This window comes from Leptodactylus fuscus, chromosome 2, assembly GCF_031893055.1.
Source record: "Leptodactylus fuscus isolate aLepFus1 chromosome 2, aLepFus1.hap2, whole genome shotgun sequence".
Lineage (NCBI taxonomy): Eukaryota > Metazoa > Chordata > Amphibia > Anura > Leptodactylidae > Leptodactylus > Leptodactylus fuscus.
This window is the reverse complement of record NC_134266.1, coordinates 178,522,712-178,546,564: the sequence shown is the minus strand read 5'-3', so window position 1 is coordinate 178,546,564 and position 23,853 is coordinate 178,522,712. Positions and strand designations below refer to the sequence as shown.

At 38.5% G+C, this 23,853-nt stretch overlaps 1 protein-coding gene across 3 annotated transcripts in view; it reads left to right on the top strand.

The window, feature by feature from the left end:
• SLC9A7 (solute carrier family 9 member A7) overlaps positions 1–23,853 on the top strand; it is a 76,263-nt gene that overhangs the window by 35,000 nt on the left and 17,410 nt on the right. For 2 of the 3 annotated variants that reach the window (XM_075265240.1, XM_075265242.1), the window contains exons 3-12: positions 7,471–7,548; positions 10,007–10,083; positions 14,708–14,820; positions 15,230–15,335; positions 16,246–16,387; positions 17,074–17,179; positions 19,388–19,476; positions 19,592–19,705; positions 21,675–21,786; positions 23,602–23,755. In XM_075265240.1, coding sequence (XP_075121341.1) covers positions 7,471–7,548; positions 10,007–10,083; positions 14,708–14,820; positions 15,230–15,335; positions 16,246–16,387; positions 17,074–17,179; positions 19,388–19,476; positions 19,592–19,705; positions 21,675–21,786; positions 23,602–23,755 — 1,091 coding nt within the window. Of the gene's footprint in view, positions 1–7,470; positions 7,549–10,006; positions 10,084–14,707; positions 14,821–15,229; positions 15,336–16,245; positions 16,393–17,073; positions 17,180–19,387; positions 19,477–19,591; positions 19,706–21,674; positions 21,787–23,601; positions 23,756–23,853 lie in introns of all 3 variants that reach the window. The other variant, XM_075265241.1, reaches the window with a different exon arrangement.

The window sequence follows — 23,853 nt, the reverse complement described above, 5'->3', positions numbered from 1 at the left end:
GTGCAGTACATTATAATAATTCCATGGTCCTGTCCATTATATTAATTCCATGGCGCTGTCCATTATATTAATTCCATGGTGCAGTACATTATATTACGGTAATTCCATGGCGCTGTACATTATATTCTATGGTGCTATACATTATATTCTATGGCACTGTGCATTATATTAATTCCATGGTGCTGTACATTATATTAATTCTATGGTGCAGTACATTATAATAATTCCATGGTCCTGTCCATTATATTAATTCCATGGCTCTGTACATTATATTAATACCATCGTGCTGTACATTCCATTCCATGGTGCAATACATTATTTTAATTCCATGGCGCTGTATATTATATTAATTCTATGGTGCTGTACATTATATTCCATGGTGCTGTACATTATATTCCATGGTGCTGTACATTATATTCCATGATGCTGTACATTATATTCTATGGTGCTTTACATTATATTAATTCCATGGTGCTGTACATTATATTAATTCTATGGTGCAGTACATTATAATAATTCCATGGTGCTGTACTGTACATTATATTAATTCCATGGCGCTGTGCATTATATTAATTCTATGGTGCAGTACATTATAATAATTCCATGGTGCTGTACTGTACATTATATTAATTCCATGGCTCTGTAAATTATATTAATACCATCGTGCTGTACATTATATTCCATGGTGCAATACATTATTTTAATTCCATGGCGCTGTATATTATATTAATTCTATGGTGCTGTACATTATATTAATTCCATGGTGCTGTACTTTATATTCCATGGTGCTGTACATTATATTCCATGGTGCTGTACATTATATTCTATGGTGCTTTACATTATATTAATTGTATGGTGTTGTACATTTTATTCCATGGTGCTGTACATTATATTAATACCATTGTGCTGTACACTATATTCCATGGTGCAATACATTATATTAATACCATTGTGCTGTACACTATATTCCATGGTGCAATACATTATATTAATTCCATGGTGCTGTACATTATATTCCATGGTGCTGTATATTATATTAATTCCATGGTGCTGTACATTATACTGATTCCATGGTGCTGTACATTATATTTAATTTCATGACGCTGTACATACAGTGCACGAAATAGACAAAACAAGTACAATGCTAATAGTGATCAACTGGTATACTGGAACCGAGGGCCCTGCCTGCAAGGGCTTACAATCTAAGGGAAGAGGGATATAGTAGATGATGATACAGATGGTGTAGTGGCATTAATGTTATTGTAGGTTGTATTTCTTGGAATTCTCGATTTAGTATAAGAAAAATGTTTGTTTTTGTACCATGTTAGCCAGTGGGTATGAAATATAAAAAACAAAAAACTTGAGAGCTTTCAGTAGTTGATACCTTTTTTAATAGCTAACTAATAATGACAGATTACAAGCTTTCGGGATAACTCTGATCCCTTCCTCAGATACTATACCTGAGGAAGGGATCAGAGTTATCCCGAAAGCTTGTAATCTGTCATCATTATTAGTTAGCCATTAAAAAAGGTATCAACTACTGAAGACTCAAGTTTGTTTTTTAAATTGAAATTCTCGGTCATTTCTACAGTAGATAAGCTGAGAAATGACCTATTATGACTCTTGGTTACTGTGCCTTACTTATGTATATATGATAGTTTTGATAATCTGTGCTGATAAATGAGGTGACTGCTGCAAATACATCTCTTACAGAAAACAGGAAGTGTCAGCACTCAGCATATTATTTGACTTGGTGGCCACAGTCAGAACTACAGAATGTTTTCAAAATCTAGATTGTAAAATAATTGTAATGCCTGTAATATTAAAAAGAAAACTCAACAAAAAAAAATCTTAAAATGTGTTAACATAGAACTTAAATTTTACGTTTTTCTTGACATCTGCCATATTATAACAGCGGATATCAAATCTTTAAACATGACCACCCAGGGCACTCCACTATATAATACAGCTACAGACCCAGAGGCAATGCCTGCGATCAGAGCGTGCTGATCACGGCCTATTGAAGGCTCCCAGGCTGTCATTAGTGTAGTTTTGTTACAGTGTGCCTTAGGCAGAACCTGATGGATTTTACAATATACTGAAGTACATTAGATTTGTAAAGGACTGTACTAGACATCAGATTTCCTGGGAGCCTAAAAATAAAAATGTAAAGGTTTTTAAAAAAAAAAAATAAAATAAAATATTGAAATCTCATTGTTTAGGCTATATCATATATAAAAATAAAGTTAAATGCATACAATGCGCAATCCTCAGTTTGTGAGCCCTGGAGCCCCAGCCTATAAATTACATCTGAATATGGCAACTCCAGTAAATAGTTTTTTATTTTTATTTTTTTTTAAAGGTGTTAGAACACATCAAGAACCACAGAAATTTGGTATCACCATAATTGTAGTGACTTGCAGAATATAGAGTGTGTGTCAATTTGGCTTACACACTGAATACTGTAAATTTTCCTGAATTTTCTAATACTATTTGTCTCTAATCGTCATCATTATCTAGTCATCATTCAGAATTTTTTGCAGATTTCTAGTTCATTATATGGAATAATAAATGTTTCCATTATGAACTACAATATGTCCCGCAAAAACTAAGCCCTCCTACAGCTCAGAGAGTGGGGGAAAAAAAATCTAAATCAAAAAATGGTTGTGGCTTGAACGGGTTAAGGTAAACCTATCTGTGGACGTATATAGGTGGCTATAGAGCAGGAGAAGCTCAGCAGATGGATATATAGTTTTGTAAGGAATGTTCCAGTATAACGTGTTTGTCAGTTTATATCTCTGCTTGGGGCTGGTTCACATCTGCGCCCGGTCTTCGCTTTTAGTTTTCCGTCTTCTGCCCAAGAAACTGGACAGGAGACTGAAACTGGCAGTCAGTTTTCAAACCCATTCATTTGAATAGGTTTGCAAAGTGTCCGCCCGTGAGCGTTTTGCGCTCTCCGCGGCGAAACAGTTTTTTTATTTTTTTTTTAGCCAGACACAAAGTTGGACAAGCAGGACTTTGTGTCCGGTTAAAAAAAGAAAATAACAATTCCGCTGCGGAGACCACAAAACGCTCACGGGCGGACACTGCTGGGTTTCAGTCTCCTGTCAACAGAAGACGGAAACCTAAAAGCGGAGACCGGGACGCAGATGTGAACCCGCCCTCAGCAGTCAAGTTATCGGTCCTCCAGTTTTTCCTGTAAGGGTATACCTATAGAGGTATTTGATAACCACCTGCTAGACTCCTAAGCATAGCAAAAGCATGGGTATTAAGAAGTTATATTGTAATGGTTCTAATAAAACTGTATATCAATCTGCTCTATTGGTGATAACAAGCTTCCTGCAGAGTGCACTGGATTTTTGACATGGTATTTACACATATATTTTATCTAACTTCTTGCTGCACTTAATCTGAGCACTAAAACAAGAAAAAAAACATGTAGTTTCTAAACAACAAAGCTGCTCTATTGCCATCTGGTGCACACAGTGGTGTATTGCACTGTTGGTGTGTTTTGTGTTTTAGCAGTTGTAGTTATCATTCATTATTAAATTTGCACTACGTTTTGCTTTCCATTGCTTTTCTGGCACAGGACCAGAAAAATGTTAAAAATAGCAAAAATTGATCTGTTCTATGACTGACATGAATGGAACCTTATGGACCCCATTGAGTATAAAGGGGTCTGTTGAATTTTTTTTTTATATTTATTATTATTATTATTATTATTATTATTATTATTATTAATTATTATTATTTTTTTAAAGCTGGAATTTCCATATGAAAAAGTTGGACTTGCAGCACTTTTATTATCCAGCAATTTCAGACTCTGACACGGATGTGAATGTTGCACAATTATAGTGATAGGAGTCCAGTTCAGTGAGGACAATGTGCAGAGTATATCAAGGAAGAGGGAATATGTAGATAAAAAGTATATAGCTGTTCCGCAGAACTTCATGTAGCCACGTGAAGGATTCTTAAAGGCAACAGCCATCAAAGTGACATGCCTGAGTTTTCTCCAGAATGTGCAGTAATATCATGTAATGTTAGTGGAAAGAGTATTTGTGTCTAGCTTAAAATGTTCTTATTATAAAGGTATTCATATGCCTCAGGGACATAGTAAGCCTATATAAATATATTAATTTCTTTGTCAGGATATGTTCAGGAGTGTTTTTTGAAATGTTTGTAGTTTTTGAGTTTTTTTGCTCCAGCACAGTGTATGGACCTCTTTGAAAAACGCTATCGGTTTTTGAAGCGTTTTGTTGTGTTTTTTTGCAAAAAAAATGCCTAAAAAAACACTAGCGGTTTTTCCGCCACCCATTGACTTCATTGGGTTTTTCCAGGCAGAATCTGCCTGAAGATAGATCATGTTCCTTTTTCTTTTCGCTAGCGGAAAAAAACAAACTAGTGGCTCCCATTAAAATTAATGGGAGATGTTGTGCAAGAGGATTTTTAGACGAATTCCATGTCAAAATCCGCTGGCAAAAAACTGTGTGACATACTCCTATAGTAAAGACAATCAGTGAATAAAAGGACCATTGGCGAGGTTCTCCTGACATCCTCTAATGCTGACGGCATGGCAGTGTCTAGTAAATACTTACTATGGTGTATGTCTTTAGATCTTTGTGACACATTCATCTTTAGTGTGTGTCATCCTGTTGCTGTTCCAGCTCAGAATAAGAGACAACAGTGGTACAACTGCTTAACTATGAAATGCGAATTGTGCTCGGCAGGGCTAGGTTACTCTACGAGACATATCAGTCTTTGTATGTTCTGCCACAAAATTGCTTTAATTGCATTTATCATGCGCTCTAAGGTAAATTGCTTTGTATGCGAGAGTGTTTTTCTACTTTGGTTTCATCTTATATTGCCTGAATCTTGGTCACAACTTGAGAGATGCTCAGGCTTCATTGCACATCTGAAACTTGCCTTGGAGGCTAGCACTAACTTGGCCAGCTTTGCCTAAGAGGTTTCAGTTCTGTGGCCTAAAATACTCTGTTGCAGAGGATTCTATGTGTGCTGCTCATTAACTGCAAAAGCAATAGACCAGATTTCTTCATGGTGACCACAATTGTACTTGAGGCATTTGTCATACACGTAGGGCTCAAAGCAGTTTACGTAGACGGTACTAGAAGCCAAATAATGAAACCAAAGCATTAATGTGTTTTAGTTGTAGAAAGTTGTTACCAAATATCAAACTAAATGAGTAATGCTATGAGGAGAGAGACTTCCCATAGCCATGGTGGCAAGCCTATGGCATGCAAGCCAGAGGGGGACAATCGAGCCAGGCTAATGCATCGCTCAGTAACAAGGAATCCAGGACAGCTGTCCCAGATCCCCCCAGCAAGTGCTTCTTACACCTGAAATCTGTCAGTGTAGGCCGTGGGTCCATGGCTTACACTGACAGAAGGTTGAAACCTCTGCCACGACGCAGGCGCGATTCATCAGTTCCTGCTTAGCGGTGGAAGGAGGTCACCCTGCTGCTCTTTGTGGAAGTGCAGGTAAGTACAGCAACATGTTATACTGTGTGGGGGGCACTGTGGAGTAAATAATGTTCCACAGTGGCCCACACATTGTATATTATACTGTTGGGCCATTGTCACTTTGCACTATGTTGGGGGCCACTGTGGTGTACATTGTACTGCATGGGGTCCCTTCACGATTTATAATACACAGTATCTGTTTTATAGCAGATGTGGTATTAGTACAGGCTGTAATAACATTGCACGGTTACTATAAAACAGATCCTGTACAATGTAAATAGTGAACATTAATTGTAAAAAAGAGTAAAAGTACAAAATGTAAACCTTTACCTTTCAGTACAAAGTTGTCTGTATCATTGAAAGCTCTGTAAAACTCCATTTACATGACCTTATTTGGTGGGTCTGTAACTGTCTGCAATTCTGGATCCAAACAGTATTAATGTTAAATTTGCTTTGTTGGCACTTTGCAATAAATTGGTGAGTTTTGGGTTGCAGTTTGGGCACTCTGTCTCTTAAAGGTGCGCCACCACTGTCCTAGACTGTTTGTGTTTTACTCTGATTTAGTCCTGGTTTAAGAGGCGCTGAGGTCCCTGAAGTTACGTTCCAATTCATGTTCCTATAAAGTTTTCCACAGTGGTTAACCTTTATGACTAGGATCTATGGCCTCTCTCTTGGTACATAATATTGGTAATCTTGGGATCCTGTTTCTAAGACTTCTTTAAAGGGAGTCAGCCAACAGGAAAATTGGCATTAAACTACTGACAGTATCTTGTAGCTTCTACACTCCCTAAAGATGTCTCTCTTATTCTGCATTACAGCTCCATTGTCATGAAATGTAGTGTTTTATTCTTATGCAAATTAGCTGAAAGGGGCTTTAGGGGGCGTTTCTTGTCGGACTTCTGTCTACTCTGCACAATAACCTGTAACTGCTGCTCATCTCCACCCTCCGTTGCTTGAGTGATGGCTAGCACTTACATACAAACACCTAAAGCCCTTCTTCAGCTAATATGTAGAATAAAAAAGTTATCTTTGGGACGTGTAGCTGCAGCCCTATGGGGTAGAGTCATTAGTCTGATACCCATTTTCCTGCTAAAGACTACTTTTAACATAGCTTTTTTTTTTTTTTTTTTTTTAAGCCATATTAGTTGGCAATGGCTCTTGATGCATATGTTAAAACTATCTATAGGCTTTCTTTGTACCAATGAAGGTTAAATGAGTGTTATTTGTAGCTTCCGTTAGACAATATACATCTAGGATAATGGTACTGTGACCAGGTACTCATTTAATAATAATAAATTTTATTTATATAGCTAATTTTCTGTCTATATATAAATATCGGATATTACAAATGTGATTTTTATACATGTAAACTTTATGTTCATCTGTATATATCACTGAGCATCACCAGAAAAGGCATTGAATTGTACCCCGGTTCATTATATCAATTAGTAAGATGTACTGAGCAGTTAATCTGTATGTTTCAGGGCCCCTATTTTGGAAAAGTGGGTCTGTTCTGTAGGAAGCATATTCCTTAGTGTTGCTCCCATTATGGCGAGAGTCTAATCCGGGGCAAAAATTAATGAACACCGCTTTAAGGTATCTTATTTGCACTGATGGATGTATAAATATGTGTATAGGTTTTACAGTTTCCACTTCGCTTCGCGCTTCATTTTAGAGTATCCATTTATCCAAATCTCTGCCTGCTGCCACCACATGTGTATGAGCACCTAATTTCCTGGTATTGTCTATGAAATGTAAGAAGTTTTATGATAGGTAATCTGATTTACAGAGGCATCAGAAGAGTGCTTGCAGTCTAACATCACATGCTTTTCTTCATAACTGACTGCTGTGGCCAAGCTTAAGGCGCTTAGGTCAATTAAGAGAGCCGGTGATCTTCTTATCTATGCATGTTTAGTCTTCAGCTATCACACACTGTAACCTAAATTCCAGTACCAATATGATATGGTCTTATCACTTCGTATTTTACTTTCAGGTGACCTTTGACCCAGAAGTCTTCTTTAACATTCTATTGCCACCTATTATTTTCCATGCTGGGTACAGTTTAAAAAAGGTAAGGCAAAGTTTTCCTTATCTAGAATTTTTTTTTTTTTTTTCAGCAGGTTGTGTTTTTTTTTTTGTTTTTTTTTGTTTCCGTAAAAATTTGGTAGAATGGGTTAAAGAAACAAAAGGAACTGCACTCTCCTTACTGTACTCACAATTCCAATTCTACTGCTGTCTTTGTCCTCTTTTAGGGGAAAATGTGCATTTGTGTCTCATTATTATTTATTTATTTATTTTAAAGCTCTTATATTGAATATAGATATGCATTACTAACCGAATCTCAGTGCTACTTTTTCCCATTTGTTCCTGGGTTTCTTTATATATATTCCTCTTTTTCATAAGTGGAGCATTTGTCTCTCTCTACCAGTTCCAGCCAATCCTTTTGTTGCTGTCATATTGATCCTTTATTTACCGTATGTATCTTTGGCCTTCTTGTTTTTTTAAACTTTTTATAGCAGTCACTTATCTATATTTGGTGGGCTGAACACCAAAGCTTGTCTGCATGTATAAAGTAGGTTACATGTTGCAGGCAGGATGACCACTAGATATCACTGTCATCCCATATTAATCAATATGGAAAGCCATTTGCACTTTGTTTCTTTATTCTAAAGTACATGCCTATTTTAACGCTTATTTTGTATAGCTATGCTTGTAAAGTTTACATTATTGTGATTTCTTGAACTAGATTATGCTTCAAATGTCTTTGTGTGTTTGTTACTTAACGTTTAAGTGGCAGAACATGGCATATAAAGAGACAGCTTTACTATGGATGAACTGAACAACTATGTGATTCATGAAAAGTCTTCCCCCGATAAAAGAAAAACTATACAGCATATTCTGTGTTTAAAATCCATATTATGGATGTAATGTTATTAAAGTCTTGAATATTGTATCAAAGCCCTGATCCTGAAAAACATGGGAAATTGATACAGAAATTGGATTGGAAAAGTTTTAGGTATACCCTTTTTAACATTTTCTAAACATCACAATACTTCTACCAGCTCTTCCATTGGACATCACTTAAAGGGGACTTCCCACAAACATAACCACATTTAAATTTGTAGACCAATAACAATTTGAACACTTTTGTAAATAGAATTAAAAAAAATAGCAGAGATTAAAAATAATTTTTCCTAACCATCTTGGTGTGTTGTCTTAATCGGTTGCTGATGGAGATGACCATTAATGCTTGGTTATTGTGGCTGGCTTATCTTCTCATGCATGTAGCCTCCCTGCCTAATAACCTGTCCACAATAGGGAAATCCTGGGTGGGTTTCTAATAAGTCCTAGAGCATAGAAAGTTCCGGCATTTATGGTTCTATTCATTGGCAACCACTCAAGACAACAGACTCACCACTAAGATGGTTGGAGAGACCCTATAAAACTCTGCAAAATGTTATATTTGAATATTTGCAAACAACTTAACTTTTAACTGTCTACAAATTTAAATATGTTCATGGGAATCTCCCTTTTGTTCAAGACTACATATTTCTGACCTTAGGATGGGTCATCAGCATGGGATTGGTGGGGTTAAGGAGAAGACCCTCCAGGTGAAAGTAGTAGTAGCTAAACTCTAAAGGGGTTGTCCAGGACTTGGAAAAACCCCTGTGAAGACAATTGGAAGGTGTAACAGTAAAATAAAATAAAAAATACTAACCTGTTACTGGCACCCTGTTTTCTGCCGCTGGTATCCATTCAGTCATGTGCCATGTCCTTGTTACCGGAAATCCTATTCTACAATTATTGACCTCAGTGGTCATTTTTAAGGAACGTAATGCTTCTCAGAATTTTTTCTCACCCATAAGAGGGTCTTATATTTCTATTTTATCCTAGATTTATATTGATAAAAGGAATAGTGATTGTCAGTAATAATCAGTTGTATTGATGATCAGCTGTTCCCAGCAGCCGCTATACAGAGATCAGAGCTGCCAACAGATCCTCTATGTAGCACTTAGACTGATTTAATGCCCCTCAGCTCCTATAGAAGTGAATTGAAACTAATCTGCAGGAAGTCAGCACAGTCACTATACAGATAAGATATATGCTTCAGGCTCTGTTCTTTGTATAGCAGCTGCTGAGAAAACTGATGGCAGGGGTATTGACCTCCTGCCAATCTGATATTAGTAAGGTCATCAGTGTCATTTATCTAGACAACCCCTTCAAGGAGAAGCGGAGGCTGTCATTTACAGGGGCCCTGGGGTGATCTATATGTTTATGAAAACACTGCACCTTTAAAGAAATCTGGAATAAGATTTATTATTAGGCTTCAGTTCTTTTATATGTCAAGATTAGAGTGGATATATATATATATGTGTGTGTGTATGTATATATATATATATATATCTATCTTTTGGATGGTGAGTAGCAATATACAATACTCAATATTGTTGCTGTAAAACCTGATTTCCATACAAACATTCAGTTTATGTTTACCAGTTTTTCACCTTTTTTTTGTTTTTGTCCCCCAGAGACACTTCTTCAGAAATATTGGCTCAATCCTCACCTATGCATTCTTTGGTACTGCAGTCTCGTGCTTCATCATTGGGTGAGTCATAAGTGTGAGGACATTGAGGATATACAGTCATTCCATGAAACGGGCTGCGCAATTGAGAATAATCTGCGTGCGCTTGCGTACTGAATTTCTTGTGTGCTAGCAAAGATGCTATATTTATCTTTCGCCGCTCTGCAGTTCTTGAAGGAATTGTCCCACAAAAGTGAATTTGTTATATATTAAATTTCTTTTAGCGGAAGATGTTTATAGAATAGGAAACAAAGGTTAACCCTTTCATAAATGGTTTACCTTAATCCTTGATTTCCTGAGGCTCTGAGGGAAGAAGTAAAGGAATCAAAGCACTGCCAAAGACTTTGACATGTATGGAGTGATGGCTGTCCCGTTCTCTGCTTTCCGTCGCTGCAGTTTTTGAGCACAAACAGGTCCTCTTTGAGAAGCTAATGGGGTAATTTATCAAGTCCAGCTTTTAGTACGCCGGTCTTCATAATCCCTCAGTCATGTACTGGCCTTGACATACAGATCATGACGTAAAATCACTTAATTTATAATGTAAGCATAAAATTCACAAATAAATGAGTGAAAAATTATTACATAATTTTTTGGGGAAAAGATTTTGTACAATCTGTATTTTTTCCATTTATATCTCTACTATTTTTATGTTGAGAAGCAAAGGCGACGTTTCTATTAAATGATTGACAGCAATCCTTGTATGCACACTCCATACAGACAGAACTGTCAGTCATTGACTAGGACAGCTCCCTTGACGTTTGCATAGAAGTAGCAGTTATATTATTCAGAATGTGTTTTTTTTTTCCCCCCCACAAAAGTATGTCTGCTCAGTATTCCCTATTGTATAACAAGATGCCTGCAAATTGGGCTCCATTTTCAATGTGACAGGTTTGCTTTAAATGGAGTTTGTCAATAGAACCCCGCACACTAACCCAGCCCTGCACATAGATAGGTTAGGGTCACCTGAACCAAACTGTATTTTCCCTTTGTGGATTAGTGCCTACGTGGCTGAGATCGCTGTTTGTCAATATGCAAATTGAGCTACGAGGGCACTCTGCTACTACTTTAGAACAACACCAATACCCTCATTGCTTCTAAGAGCTCATTTTGTATATTGTCAAATGCGATAACTCTGCAATGCAGACACCAATTCACAAGGAGAGAACACTATTTAATTCAGGTGACCCTTATCTAGCTGTGAGGCTTGATTCGTGTAACAAACTCCCTTTAATGTAGCTAGCATGGGGTAAATTAAATAAATTTCCCCATCTATACCCGTTTTCTGGCGTAGATACATGCTAATGTGGCACACATTTGGTGCAAGACAAATATATTATAACCCATGCCAGATTTTTGGAGTCAGTTATACAGGAAATATATGCCAGTTCCTGTCTGGGGTGGATTTCCTCTGTACTACACTGGCGTGTGCTTAAAGAGGACCTTTCATCAGATTGGGCACAGGCAGTTCTATATACTGCTGGAAAGCCTACAGTGCGCTGAATTCAGTGCACTGTCGGCTTTCCCGATCTGTGCCCCGGGTAAAGAGCTATCGGTCCCAGTACTGTAGCGCTTTACAGTCAGAAGGGCGTTTCTGATACTTAGCCAGGGACGCCCTTCTGCCCAGCAGCGCCTATCGCTCTGTACTGTGGAGCGGGGAGGAATGCCCCCTCCCTCTCTTGATAATACTCGTCTATGGACCAGTAGTGTGAGCAGAGGGAGGGGGCGTTCCTCCCCGCTCCACAGCACAGCGCGATATGCGCTGCTGGGCAGAAGGGCGTCCCTGGCTAACTGTCAGAAACGCCCTTCTGAATGTAAAGCGCTACAGTACCGGGACCGATAGTGCTTACCCAGGGCACAGATCGGGAAAGCCGATAGTGCACTGAATTCAGCGCACTGTCAGCTTTCCAGCAGTATATAGAACTGCCTGTGCCCAATCTGATGAAAGGTCCTCTTTAATTTATTAAGAGACCAGAGTTTAGTGAAAAACCAGTCTTAATAAATCTGGCCCACGGTGTCTTGACTTAAGCCATGTACACTTCTTACAATAATGTAAGCCTGTATAGTCTTATTATTGCATTTCTGGGGGGTTTCAGTCTGAAACATAAAGGGTTTTGGGGGTTTTTTGCCTGGAAAACCCCTTTAAATACTTGTGCTGTTATGCTATATGTTTCCTGCGAATATTCTGTTCACCTGTATGTATCTCATTGTCTTTTTCTCATTTTATTTAGCGGACTTTTGTACCATCGCTGTTGAATTCTACATACATTGTGTCTTCTGATGTCTAGTTTCAATAAACTTTCTCTGTTTGATACTAAAATGTTACAGGGAAAGAAATGCAATTAAACAGCAAGACACAGATGGTTCTGTAGTGTTGTAAATAATTGAGGACATTAGCGATAATGACCAGCATTTGCTATTGGTATAATTCATTGCTGAAAGCTAATGGATGAGATATTGTGGCCATGTCTGGATAAAGATGTGGAGTACAGTTTATAACGTGCCTATGTGCTGGCATATTAGATTTATATAACTCTTGTCTGACCACAAGAACACAACACTGTATCAGAGAGTTATATTTGGACTAGCTTTTACCCGCGACTTCGTCTGCGGTGATTTGAGAATTGGGTGGACACAGACGTGTGAAACTGTAAAAGTGCTTTAAAAAGTTTGGTGGGCTAGCAAATGTGATGTGATGTGTTGTATTGCGTATGTCGTGATACAGACAATGTGATGTGTTGTATTGCGTGTGTAGTGATACAGACAATGTGATGTGTTGTATTGCGTGTGTAGTGATGTGTTGTATTGTGTCAGACAATGTGATGTGTTGTATTGTGTCAGACAATGTGATGTGTTGTATTGTGTCAGACAATGTGATGTGTTGTATTGTGTATGTCGTGATACAGACAATGTGATGTGTTATATAGTGGAAAGCTATATGTAAATGTGAGTGAGTAGAGTGAGGGCTACTCCTGAGGCGACAGTAAGGAGTGTGCAGGCAGGTTGAGGCAGGAAATGCCAGGCAGTGTGTGTGAGTCTATAGCTGGGGCTAGGAGTCCTGCTTTTGTGAGTCTCCTGCTAGGAAGCCATGTTGTTTAGGGGCATCAAAAGTAGCCTGTGACTCAATCCTAAGGGAAAACTATGTTTGTGGAAAATTGCATGCAAATCCGTCCAGGCGTTTTAGCGTGATTGAGGAACAAACATCCAAACTCACAAACATCCAAACACACAAACTTTCACACTTATAATATTAGTAGGATTAAAGTAGATTGACTTTGTCTCAGAGGTTGCAAATATGGAAACTGACATGTTCAAAGATATAATGATCTCCCGGATCTGGAAAACTACAATAAAAATGTGAGAATATGAAACTATTCTAGTAATCGGTTTAGTAAATGTTGAACAGTTTAGCTACTAGGAGAACTGAAGTAATAGGGCGATACATTGCTTATGAATCTGGAGTATTCATAAGCGGAGCGCTCCCCTGACCACTTTACAGTGAGTGACACACTACTGACATATATATTGTGGGGAAGGTAGCTAGGGGGAGATATACTGTGACTCCAGCACCTGCCCATTAACTTCTCACTCTATATGTATATGTATGACATCTTCTAGTCAATGTTGAGTGGTAGGAGAAGAAAGGAGAGGCATGGAGGCTGCTCGCCATTCATAAACTGTTTCGAGTATAGTATATCAACCTCATATTAAGCTGACAGATCCACTTTTATTTTATCAAATCACAAAATGTATGCATATATACAATAGCCTCTCACCTAAATATGTGAAAATATAATGCCTTATTATCTAAAAACTAAAAATCGGGTTTTAAAATGACGCATGTTGCTTCCCAATAGAAAATATCCACAATTTACCAATATTAACTGCTACTACACTGAATCTGTAGTCGTACACAAACGCCAGCAGGAATACGGAATAATGCATGGTGACAAAAGAAATGTCCTAGCTCTTACCTGTCCCTGTCTAAACTATTGAATGTATGTATGTATGCCCCTCAATATTTGACTACTCGAATCGAATATCGAACCCTATTATAGTCTATGGGGGGGAAAATGCTCGTTTCAGGGGTAGGCAACGTGCGATCAAATTATGCTTACCAAGTCCACGAGTGAGGGTCGGGCTGCATCCTCCGAGAAGTCTTCTCTGTGTAGCGTCCCCGCGGCATCTTCCGGCTCTGAATCCACTCTGCCAGGCATCGGGCCTGGGCAGAGCCGACTGCGCATGTCCGCACTACAAGTGGACATGTGCAGTAGGCTCTGCCCAGGCCCGATGCCTGGCAGAGTGGATTCAGAGCCGGGAGACGCCGCGGGGAAGCTGCACAGAGAAGACTTCTAAAGATAGGAGAAGAACTAGCGTTGATTGGCCGACTGTATAGCATTTGGCCAATCAATGCTGGTTCTGCATCAAACTTTTCCATTCGAATAGCAAGCGGTACTCTCGAGTACGAGTATTTCGAATACCGTAGTATTCGATCGAATACCTACTCGATCGAATACTACTCGCTCATCTCTATTCTTTATGACAACCATTGTATAGCTTATGGATATCATGGTTTCCCATTATGGTTTTTATTTTATAGATGTATATTTATTATTTAGTACTAAGCTTTTTATTTTTTATTTTGGAACAGAAATCTCATGTACGGAGTGGTGAAGTTAATGACATTTGTTGGCCAGCTGAATGGTAAATTTTACTACACTGACTGTCTATTTTTTGGAGCCATCATCTCTGCTACAGACCCAGGTAATGTGACTTATATGATATTATAGTATCTGTTGTTTTATACCACAACTGTTATTTATTAGCATACCCTTCAACATCTGGAAAGACTATAAGCGAACACAATTTGTCCAGCTTAGTGTCCCCAGGAGATCTGCTGTCATGCATCTGGATGTCCAGGCCAAGTGTTTCATCTTCTGTGCCTGCCGCTGAATGTAGATAGCTCAGAAATAACTACTGCAGTAGGTTACAGCAAAACGATAACAGATGAAGGCTAATGGAGAATGTTCTAGGCACCATGATGAGGCTGTATTTAGTGTTCAACAATAAATAAGTTCTCAGAAGAAATCTGCATTTACATGAAATAAAATACAAGTTCTTAGGAATTTTTCTTTGCACTGTAAAAGTTAATGTCCACCCTTGTTCTTCATAGTGACCGTCCTAGCAATATTTAATGAACTGCGTGCAGACGTGGATCTATATGCACTCTTGTTTGGGGAAAGTGTGCTTAATGATGCAGTTGCCATTGTATTGTCTTCGTGAGTATTACTTCCTTTAATTGGGTAATATTACATAGCTATGCTCCTTGTAGACAGTTGTGAAACTTTGTTTAGAAAGACTCCTTAGATTGTTTCTGTAAGATCCCTTAAACTGTATTATTCGATATGGTTCTAAAATAATATATGTAATATGTCCAATAAGTGACTTCTTTCAAAGTCATTGCTCACAGGCATATGTCAGGGAGAATTTCTGAGATATACAAGACGGATAGCTGTCACAGGCATACAGTAGAATTTGTCACTTATAGGCTTCTTTATTTTTAAGAAAAAAAAAAGTGCAGTATCTTTTCCAGAACATGCACCCGACATGGGGCCTACATGAGATGTGAATGTCACATTTTCCTGTGCTGCTGTAGGTAGTAAACCAGACCAGCGGAGGCGCATTGCAAATTTTTTATTTTATTTTGTTTTGTTCATCCAAAGTTTTTATAGTAATTGGTGGACAACCACTGTGGGGAAATAGATCATGATGAATCATAATCAATGTCAATAATTCTGAAATCTTGAAAATATAATATATTGAGTTCTGTCAAAGCAATTACCTCCTTTTAGTCTCTTATGCTAGGTTCACACCTGCGCTTCAGTTTCCGTTTTTTGAGTCTTCCTTGGGACCTGAAAAAACAGAATCCCAATCTGCTTAAAAAGTGGTTACCCAGCAATTACAGACTATAATGGGGTCTGCCCAGTTTCCATGCAAAAAATGCAGAGAGAAAAGTCCTGCTTACAGGACTTTTCTCTCCGCATTTTTCAAGCGGAATGGGGGACAGAGTTCCCAAATGGTGAGCAAGCGGAGATGTGAACCCAGCCTTAGTCTCAGTTTATCCATGAAAGTAGTTCTCACTTTTGCCCTGAGATTCTAAAAACCTAAACCTTTTGTTTTTTTTCTTAGGTCTATAGTTGCGTACCAACCAACTGGTGAGAACTCGCACACATTTGATGCGGCTGCCTTTTTCAAGTCTGTTGGCGTTTTTGTTGGCATATTCAGTGGATCTTTTGCAATGGGTGTTTGCACTGGTGTCTCCACAGCTCTTATATCCTTTATTGTTTGCAGAAAATTACATTTATAAAGGCAAAAATAGAAATATGTTTCAGAAGAATCTCCCATACCACTTTGTGTCCATCCATACAGAACTAAAGTTGTTTTCTCACAAATCATTAAATCTATACATGACATAAATATTTTTTTCATTATTAAATTATTTAATGTCTAATGATTAATTATGTAATTTAGAAAGTAGGAGGGGGTACAGTGTTTAGATTAGTGTAGGGATTTATAGTTATCCCGGACAACCTTGTTAGTCTTATATGTAACATAAATGCCAATGTGAAAGCGGCTTTATTTTGACAGCTTTAGAATAAAAACATGATGTACATAATTTTATATATGTGCAAAGATTCTACATAAAAAAGTGTCCACTGGGCTGATCCCCCAACTGGCTGGTGAACAAGAATAGGGAGAAATCTGTCAGTTAGCCAGGTAAGAAGGGTAGTATGCATTGCAAGTAGGCTATGAAAATATTGGCCTATAAAGTTCTGGTTATTCATTTCAATACTGCCATTTGGTTTTACTTAACACAAACTCCTTTGGATTACAGTGAAGAAACTGTTAACATCTAAACTTTATATTTATTTGCTTCCTCAGTGCTTTAGTTTCCAAGGTCTTTGTTTCTTCTTTGTGCAATTTAGTAATATTTTATTTCCTTAACTGTTTCGTAACGTAACCAAGTTTACCAAGCTGCACTGCTTCCCCCTACTGGAAACTGCCTTGTTCTTTTTACTGTCTTGGAGCACATTCCTCCTGGCTGAAGCGTGTGGCTTTACAGGTAGGTGTGAATATGATATGACTGTGCAGATTAGATACACTATGTGATCAAAAGTATCCGGACACCTGGCTGAAAATGACTTACAAGTTTGTGGCGCCCTCCATCGGTAATGCTGGAATTCAATATGGTGTTGGCCCACCCTTAGCCTTGATGACAGCTTCCACTCTTGCAGACATACGTTCAATCAGGTGCTGGAAGGTTTCTTGGGGAATGGCAGCCCATTCTTCATGGAGTGCTGCACCAAGGAGAGGTATCGATGTAGGTCGGTGAGGCCTGGCACGAAGTCGGCGTTCCAAAACATCCCAAAGGTGTTCTATAGGATTCAAGTCAGGACTCTGTGCAGGCCAGTCCATTACAGAGATATTATTGTCATGTAACCACTCCACCACAGGCCGTGCAGTATGAACAGGTGCTCGATCGTGATGAAAGATGCAATCGCCATCCCCGAATTGCTCTTCAACAGTGGGAAGCAAGAAGGTGTTTAAAACCTCAATGTAGGCCTGTGCTGTGATAGTGCCATGAAAAAAACAACAAGGGGTGCAAACCCCCTCCATGAAAAACACGACCACACCATAACACCACCGCCTCCGAATTTTACGGTTAGCACTACACATGCTGGCAGATGACGTTCACCGGCATTCTCCATACCCACACCCTGCCATCGGATCGCCACATTGTGTACTGTGATTCGTCACTCCACACAACGTTTTTCCACTGTTCAATCGTCCAATGTTTACGCTCCTTACACCAAACGAGGCGTTGTTTGGCATTGACCTGCGTAATGTGTAGCACCCAATCACCTGACCACGTTCGAAGTCTGTGAGTTCCGCGGAGCGCCCCATTCTGCTCTCTCATGATGTCTAATGTCTACTGAGGTCGCTGATATGGAGTATCTGGCAGTAGGTGGCAGCACAATGCACCTAATATGAAAAATGTATGTTTTGGGGGGTATCTGGATACTTTTGATCACATAATGTAGATATTAGATAGATAGATGATGGATAGATAGATAGCGTTAGGTTTTTATTTTATTTTTTTTTAGGAAAGATAAGATAAGAAGATCCAATACACAGAATGCAGCAATTACACCCATCTCCATCACATTATGCATTTCCATCTGGAGTTCTTACTCAGAGCACATTGCAGTGGTTAAAGGTGTTGTCCACTTTTAGACCCCTATTGAGTTATTTTTTGTATAATAAAAAGTTTGACAATTTTCCAATGTACTTTCTGTATCAATTCCTTACAGTTTTCTAGGGTTTTTTGCTCGCTGTCTTTCATGCTGCTTACTTGCACTGGATAATAATCAGTTCATGATCATTTGATATACTGTCCATGACCATGTGATATGTACAGTCCATGGTTATGTGATATAGTGATGGACACGCGGGTGCACAGCTTGTTATAGTGACGGCACAGTAATCAGACATGTGCCTGGTAACAAGCTGTGCACCTGAGTGTTCATCACATGACCATGGACTGATTTTTGTCCAGTGGGAGTGATCAGAATGAATGACGGCAAAACTGTAAGAAATTGATACAAAAAGTATATTGGAAAATTGTCGAACTTTATTATTCAAGCAATAACATTTGTCTCCTAATGTTGGTCTAAAACTGGACAAGCCCTCTAAGCACTTTTCTTTGAAATATGTAAATTGATGGAGTTATTGGTTTTGGTTATCCTCTGGAAATTAAACTATGTTTTTTTACCAGTTTGTACTGGTTGCTGATTTTCCATCTGTATACTTACATTTTGTTTATTTGAACTGTAAGTATATGCCGACTATTCAGAGCTACCTGGCCATACATATACTCACGCCCAAACTTCCTCCATTTGTCACAAGATCTAAGATATTTGCTGAAATACTGTATAATGTATATTCTATTATAGCATGTTTAGTTCTTCGACACTTCTAGAACAAATTGTTCAGAACACCGGTACATTCACTGGCCCTGCTCATGTTATCTTAATACAAATTCACTGAATACAGTCCCTGAGGTTTCACATGATCACATGCATGGATACACGTACACCAAGTGTGCATATTCACATCCCATCCTTAATTCCATATACTTTTAGAACTTTCCTACAGAGGATTTTTTCAATATCATATTTTTCTGCTCTTTTTGTGGTCCTGATTGATGTAGTATATGCTTGCTTTTATTATACTAGGTTTTGACTTTAATGCTGTTCCTTTGCACTTGCAGGAGTTGTTGCTGTCTTATTCTGTGGTATCACACAAGCCCATTATACATATAATAATTTATCGCCTGAGTCAAGAAATAGAACTAAACAGGTAATGTGAGATATTTATGAGAATTTTTTTTTTGTTTATGGCTGTAACATTCAGTGTATGTTTGTGTAATCTAATATTTACATTTTGATGTCCTCCTTTTCATATTTTCTTGCAGCTTTTTGAGGTCCTACACTTCCTGGCTGAAAATTTCATATTTTCATACATGGGATTAGCACTCTTCACCTTTCAGAAACATGTATTTAGCCCAATATTTATTGTTGGCGCTTTTGTATCCTTTTCATTATTGCGGTAAAACTTCACATCATAATGTGTTTAACAATGTGTGTTTAGATTTATCATGTAGTTTTGCACTTCATTTTAGGGTTAGTTTGAATTTAAAAACAAACACATTTTCTCTTTTAAGAGCTTATTAACCACTTCTGGACCGCCCTTTGAGTTTTTCCACCCGGAGACTGGTTGTCTAGTTCTGCAAGGATGTACTAGTACGTCTAAGCAGTTTTCAGCAGTTGAATGAAATTGTGCAGGTGCTGAAACTGGGAGCCAGCTGTAACTTCAGCCAGAGCTCCCATAGAGAAGGTAGGGAAGGTTTATTACTGTCCCTGCCTTTCAGATCTCTGTGTACACAGCACTCAATAGCGCTGTACATACGGCCTCCCTCTGACCTGGCCATGTGATCCGCCAGGATAAGAAGCTTGTACAGTTGCTGGGTCCTACAGGACCCAGATCAGCTCTATAGTTATGGGCAGGAGGCTGTATTCCTCCTGCAACTGAGGCTACATGTACCAGCCCCAGTTACCAGGAAAATCAGCCTCCCCCACGAAAAAAGTGATCAGATGTCCCAAAAAGTCTATTATGACCTCATGGGAACACAATATGTATTAAATAAATAAATAAAATGTCAAAAACACGCCCCCCTATTACAGATTTTAACCCCACCCCTAATGATACCATACAAAATAAAAATTACCCTAACGGAAAGGAAAAACTATAAAGTTTTTTAGTAGCACTTTATACTATTAATTTTTTAAAAAAATTAGTGAAAAACAGGCACTTTCCCCTGCTCTTTTTTTGGTTTATATTGTCCCGGATGTAAAAATAAAAAAAAAAATAAAACTCATGCAAAAATAAAAACACAAAAATAAAGCCCTATGTGTCACCGAAAAAAGACACAGAAATTAGTTGAACAACCCAATTGATATAAATATAATAACCCTCAAAGCAGAACGTACAAAAACCCTGAAAATGTGTCTGGTCCTGGTCTATAAATTGGCTGGTACGGAAGTGGTTAACATGTCAATTTTTTGCTTTTTGTCAATGGTGCCTCCACAAGCCATGGACGATTTGAAAAAAAAAAAATCAATGAATTGACCCGTGTGTATGACTCCATTCACTATAATTTCTCCTTGTCCCCTCAGTCTAGTCAATCATACTCTGGCACCAAGGCCAAGAATGTCAGCAGTCTGAATAAGCATTAATGATATTCTTGGTCTTCTAGCTAGATGCAGGATACAGGTTCTTCATTTCAGTGATAGAGGCTAAAAATAGTGTAAGTAACATTGTATAGCAGAGGGGTGTTGCATTAATAGGGTTAAAAAATGATGTGCATCACTCCAAGGTGTTTTTATTTATTTATTTTTCAGCATCCTTACTGAACAAGTAACAACTTCTGTAAAGAAAAGCTATCTGAATTACCTAGTCCCTTCACATTTGATAGTGATTCTATAATAACCGGCAAGTTAGCAGATGATTTAGAATTCTGTGGGTAGCAGGTCATGTGCTGTTTATGGCAGACTGTTCTGTAAATGAACTGCTAACATGTTACGCTGGGTTCACACCAGCGTCTGGACGCATGCAGAAGACGGAAACCTGTCATGCCGAGTCCGGCTGTGAGCGGCGGTGAGCGTTTTATGCTCTCCACGGGGAAACAGTTTTTTTTAAACCGGACACAGATTACTGCATGTCCGACTCTGTGTCCGGTTTAAAAAAAAAAAAAACTGTTTCGCCGCGGATCGCATAAAGCGCTCACGGCCGAACACTTTTCAATCCCATTCAAATGAATGGGTTTGAAAGATGCCGGCAGGTTTCTGTCTCCTGCCCTGTTTTGTGCAGGAAATGGAAACCTGCAGAACGGAGTACGGCGCAGATGTGAACGAGCCCTTACATAATATGCTGTTCACACACTAGAAATCATTTCAACTTAATACATGTCTTGAGTACTTAACTCCTGCCTATTTCAGATAGCTGTATTTGTTGGTAGAGCAGCTCACGTATACCCGCTGTCGTTTTTCCTAAACTTGGGTAGAAGACACAAGATTGGATGGAATTTTCAGCATATGATGATGTTTTCAGGTTGGTGAACAAACCCTCATACTACATTTATAGACTCATGTATGTGGCAGAGCTGCGTACACCGTGCACATAGTGCGTATGGTTCTCTATTATATATGCCCTATGTTTAGCCATGTAGGCTCCAAGTGCTGTATGTCTGGTACTAAGCAATGCTTGGAGGGGTGAAAACCCATGTATTAAAATCAGACACGTATGTATATATCGTAGCGATTCCAAATACAAATATAAAATATTATACAAATCCAAACCATAGTATGGCTGTGTACATGCGGCCGAATTGTTGCTGTAAGTAGGTACTAATGCCATGCACAAAGTTCTGGTTCAAAGCTGGGTTCTAAAGCCACCCAGTGGTTCTGTATGGGGTTGGGATTTAAGCTCTGCAAGAACATTCAAGTTCTTCAATATTCCTGGGTACTCTCGTATGCTAAAAAAGAGAGAGACCCTTTCTCAAACAGTTGGTTCCAGTGTTTAATGACAAAGGGGCTGAATGTATGAGGGAAGTCTTGGACCCCTGAACTTTTACAGATGGTGACTCATTTGAGCATAAATTGTCCTCTTGATATCTGTCAGACCTAATTTTACCCATCGGCAATCTTCCAATATTTTCATGTGCTCTAGTTGAAGTTTGGTGCACAGTGTTTTAACACACCAACTTCTAAAGGTTTTTGGGGGAAATAAGGACAGTACCATTGGATTTCAGTACGTATGATTTTGCTCCCTAGGGAAAAGAGCTCAGTTAGAGGTGTATAAAATCATTTTTCTCAACACTGACATAAATATGCATTTAACCTTTTGTGTCAATGCTTATATAGAGCTCTTACTGAATGTCTCCGAGTGCTGTGTCACTATAATGATTATAATTGGTAGATTTTACAACAAGTATTTGTTTTTGATTTATAATGCTAGAAGAAGTACCCAGCTCTTCCCGGATATAAAGTATCGGTCTGCCTGTTTGTGTGTTTATTGGATTTGTTCCAAGGTTTTCCAAAAGGCTAATCCATGCCTGAGTCAAGTCCAATACACATTGAAAATATGAAATGACAATCTTATGGTCAGGACTGCTTTAAGCACCTGAAATACTTCTAAGTCACACCAAAGATCCCATTGTGAGTTGTTGTCCCTCTTCACTAGTTATGACTTAAAACTGTAATCTGTGTCCAAAAAGCATAAGACGTAATGGGGGATGATTTTATCTAAAGGTGCATAATAGAAAAATGAGGCAGTTCCTGTAATATGATTTGAGCGGTCTCCTATCATTTACAAAGTTCTAATCTGGTGGTTGACTGGACCGTCTCATGTAGGCACGGCCTACACAGCCTGCTACTGTCAGATAAAAAGTAAAAAATGTACAAGTTGAGTCTTTGGACCCTTCTCTTTCTTGCTATCTTGTGAGGCAATTGACAAGATCTAGAGGGCTGAATATTGATATTGAGGCCGATTTTATTATACCTTGTTTGACGCTTATGTAGTTTACAAGTTTCTTTTGCAAATCGGACTTTCAAAAATTTGCGATACCCTTCTATTTTGTGCTACCCATGGCACTTTCATGAATGGAGTACATAGAGGTATTGACCTAAATGATACCTAAAATCTGATTTTAGCGTGCATCTGAGTTACGTAGATGCTTGCACTGATTCATAAATGAGATGCAACCTCCACCAACACAGGGAATATGAAGACTGGCATTGAATACGCTAGTTGGTCTTCAAAAACTTCTGGAAACCTTTTATAATAGAAGTCTGGTGTTAACACTATTTAAGCTCAATTCTTCTTTGTTGATCTTAAACCCCCACCCACTTGTTTTATTTTCAACAGGCCTCCGAGGAGCCATGGCATTTGCACTTTCTATACGTGACACTGCTACTTATGCCCACCAGATGATGTTCTCTACTACGCTCTTGATTGTTTTCTTTACTGTGTGGGTCATAGGAGGTGGAACAACACCTATGCTATCTTGGCTTAATATTAGGTATGTACTTTTCTAAACACACAAGTTAAACCAGATAAGTTGATCTGAGATTGTCTTGACAAAAGGAGTATTAGCTAACTTATTTTTTACAATTATCA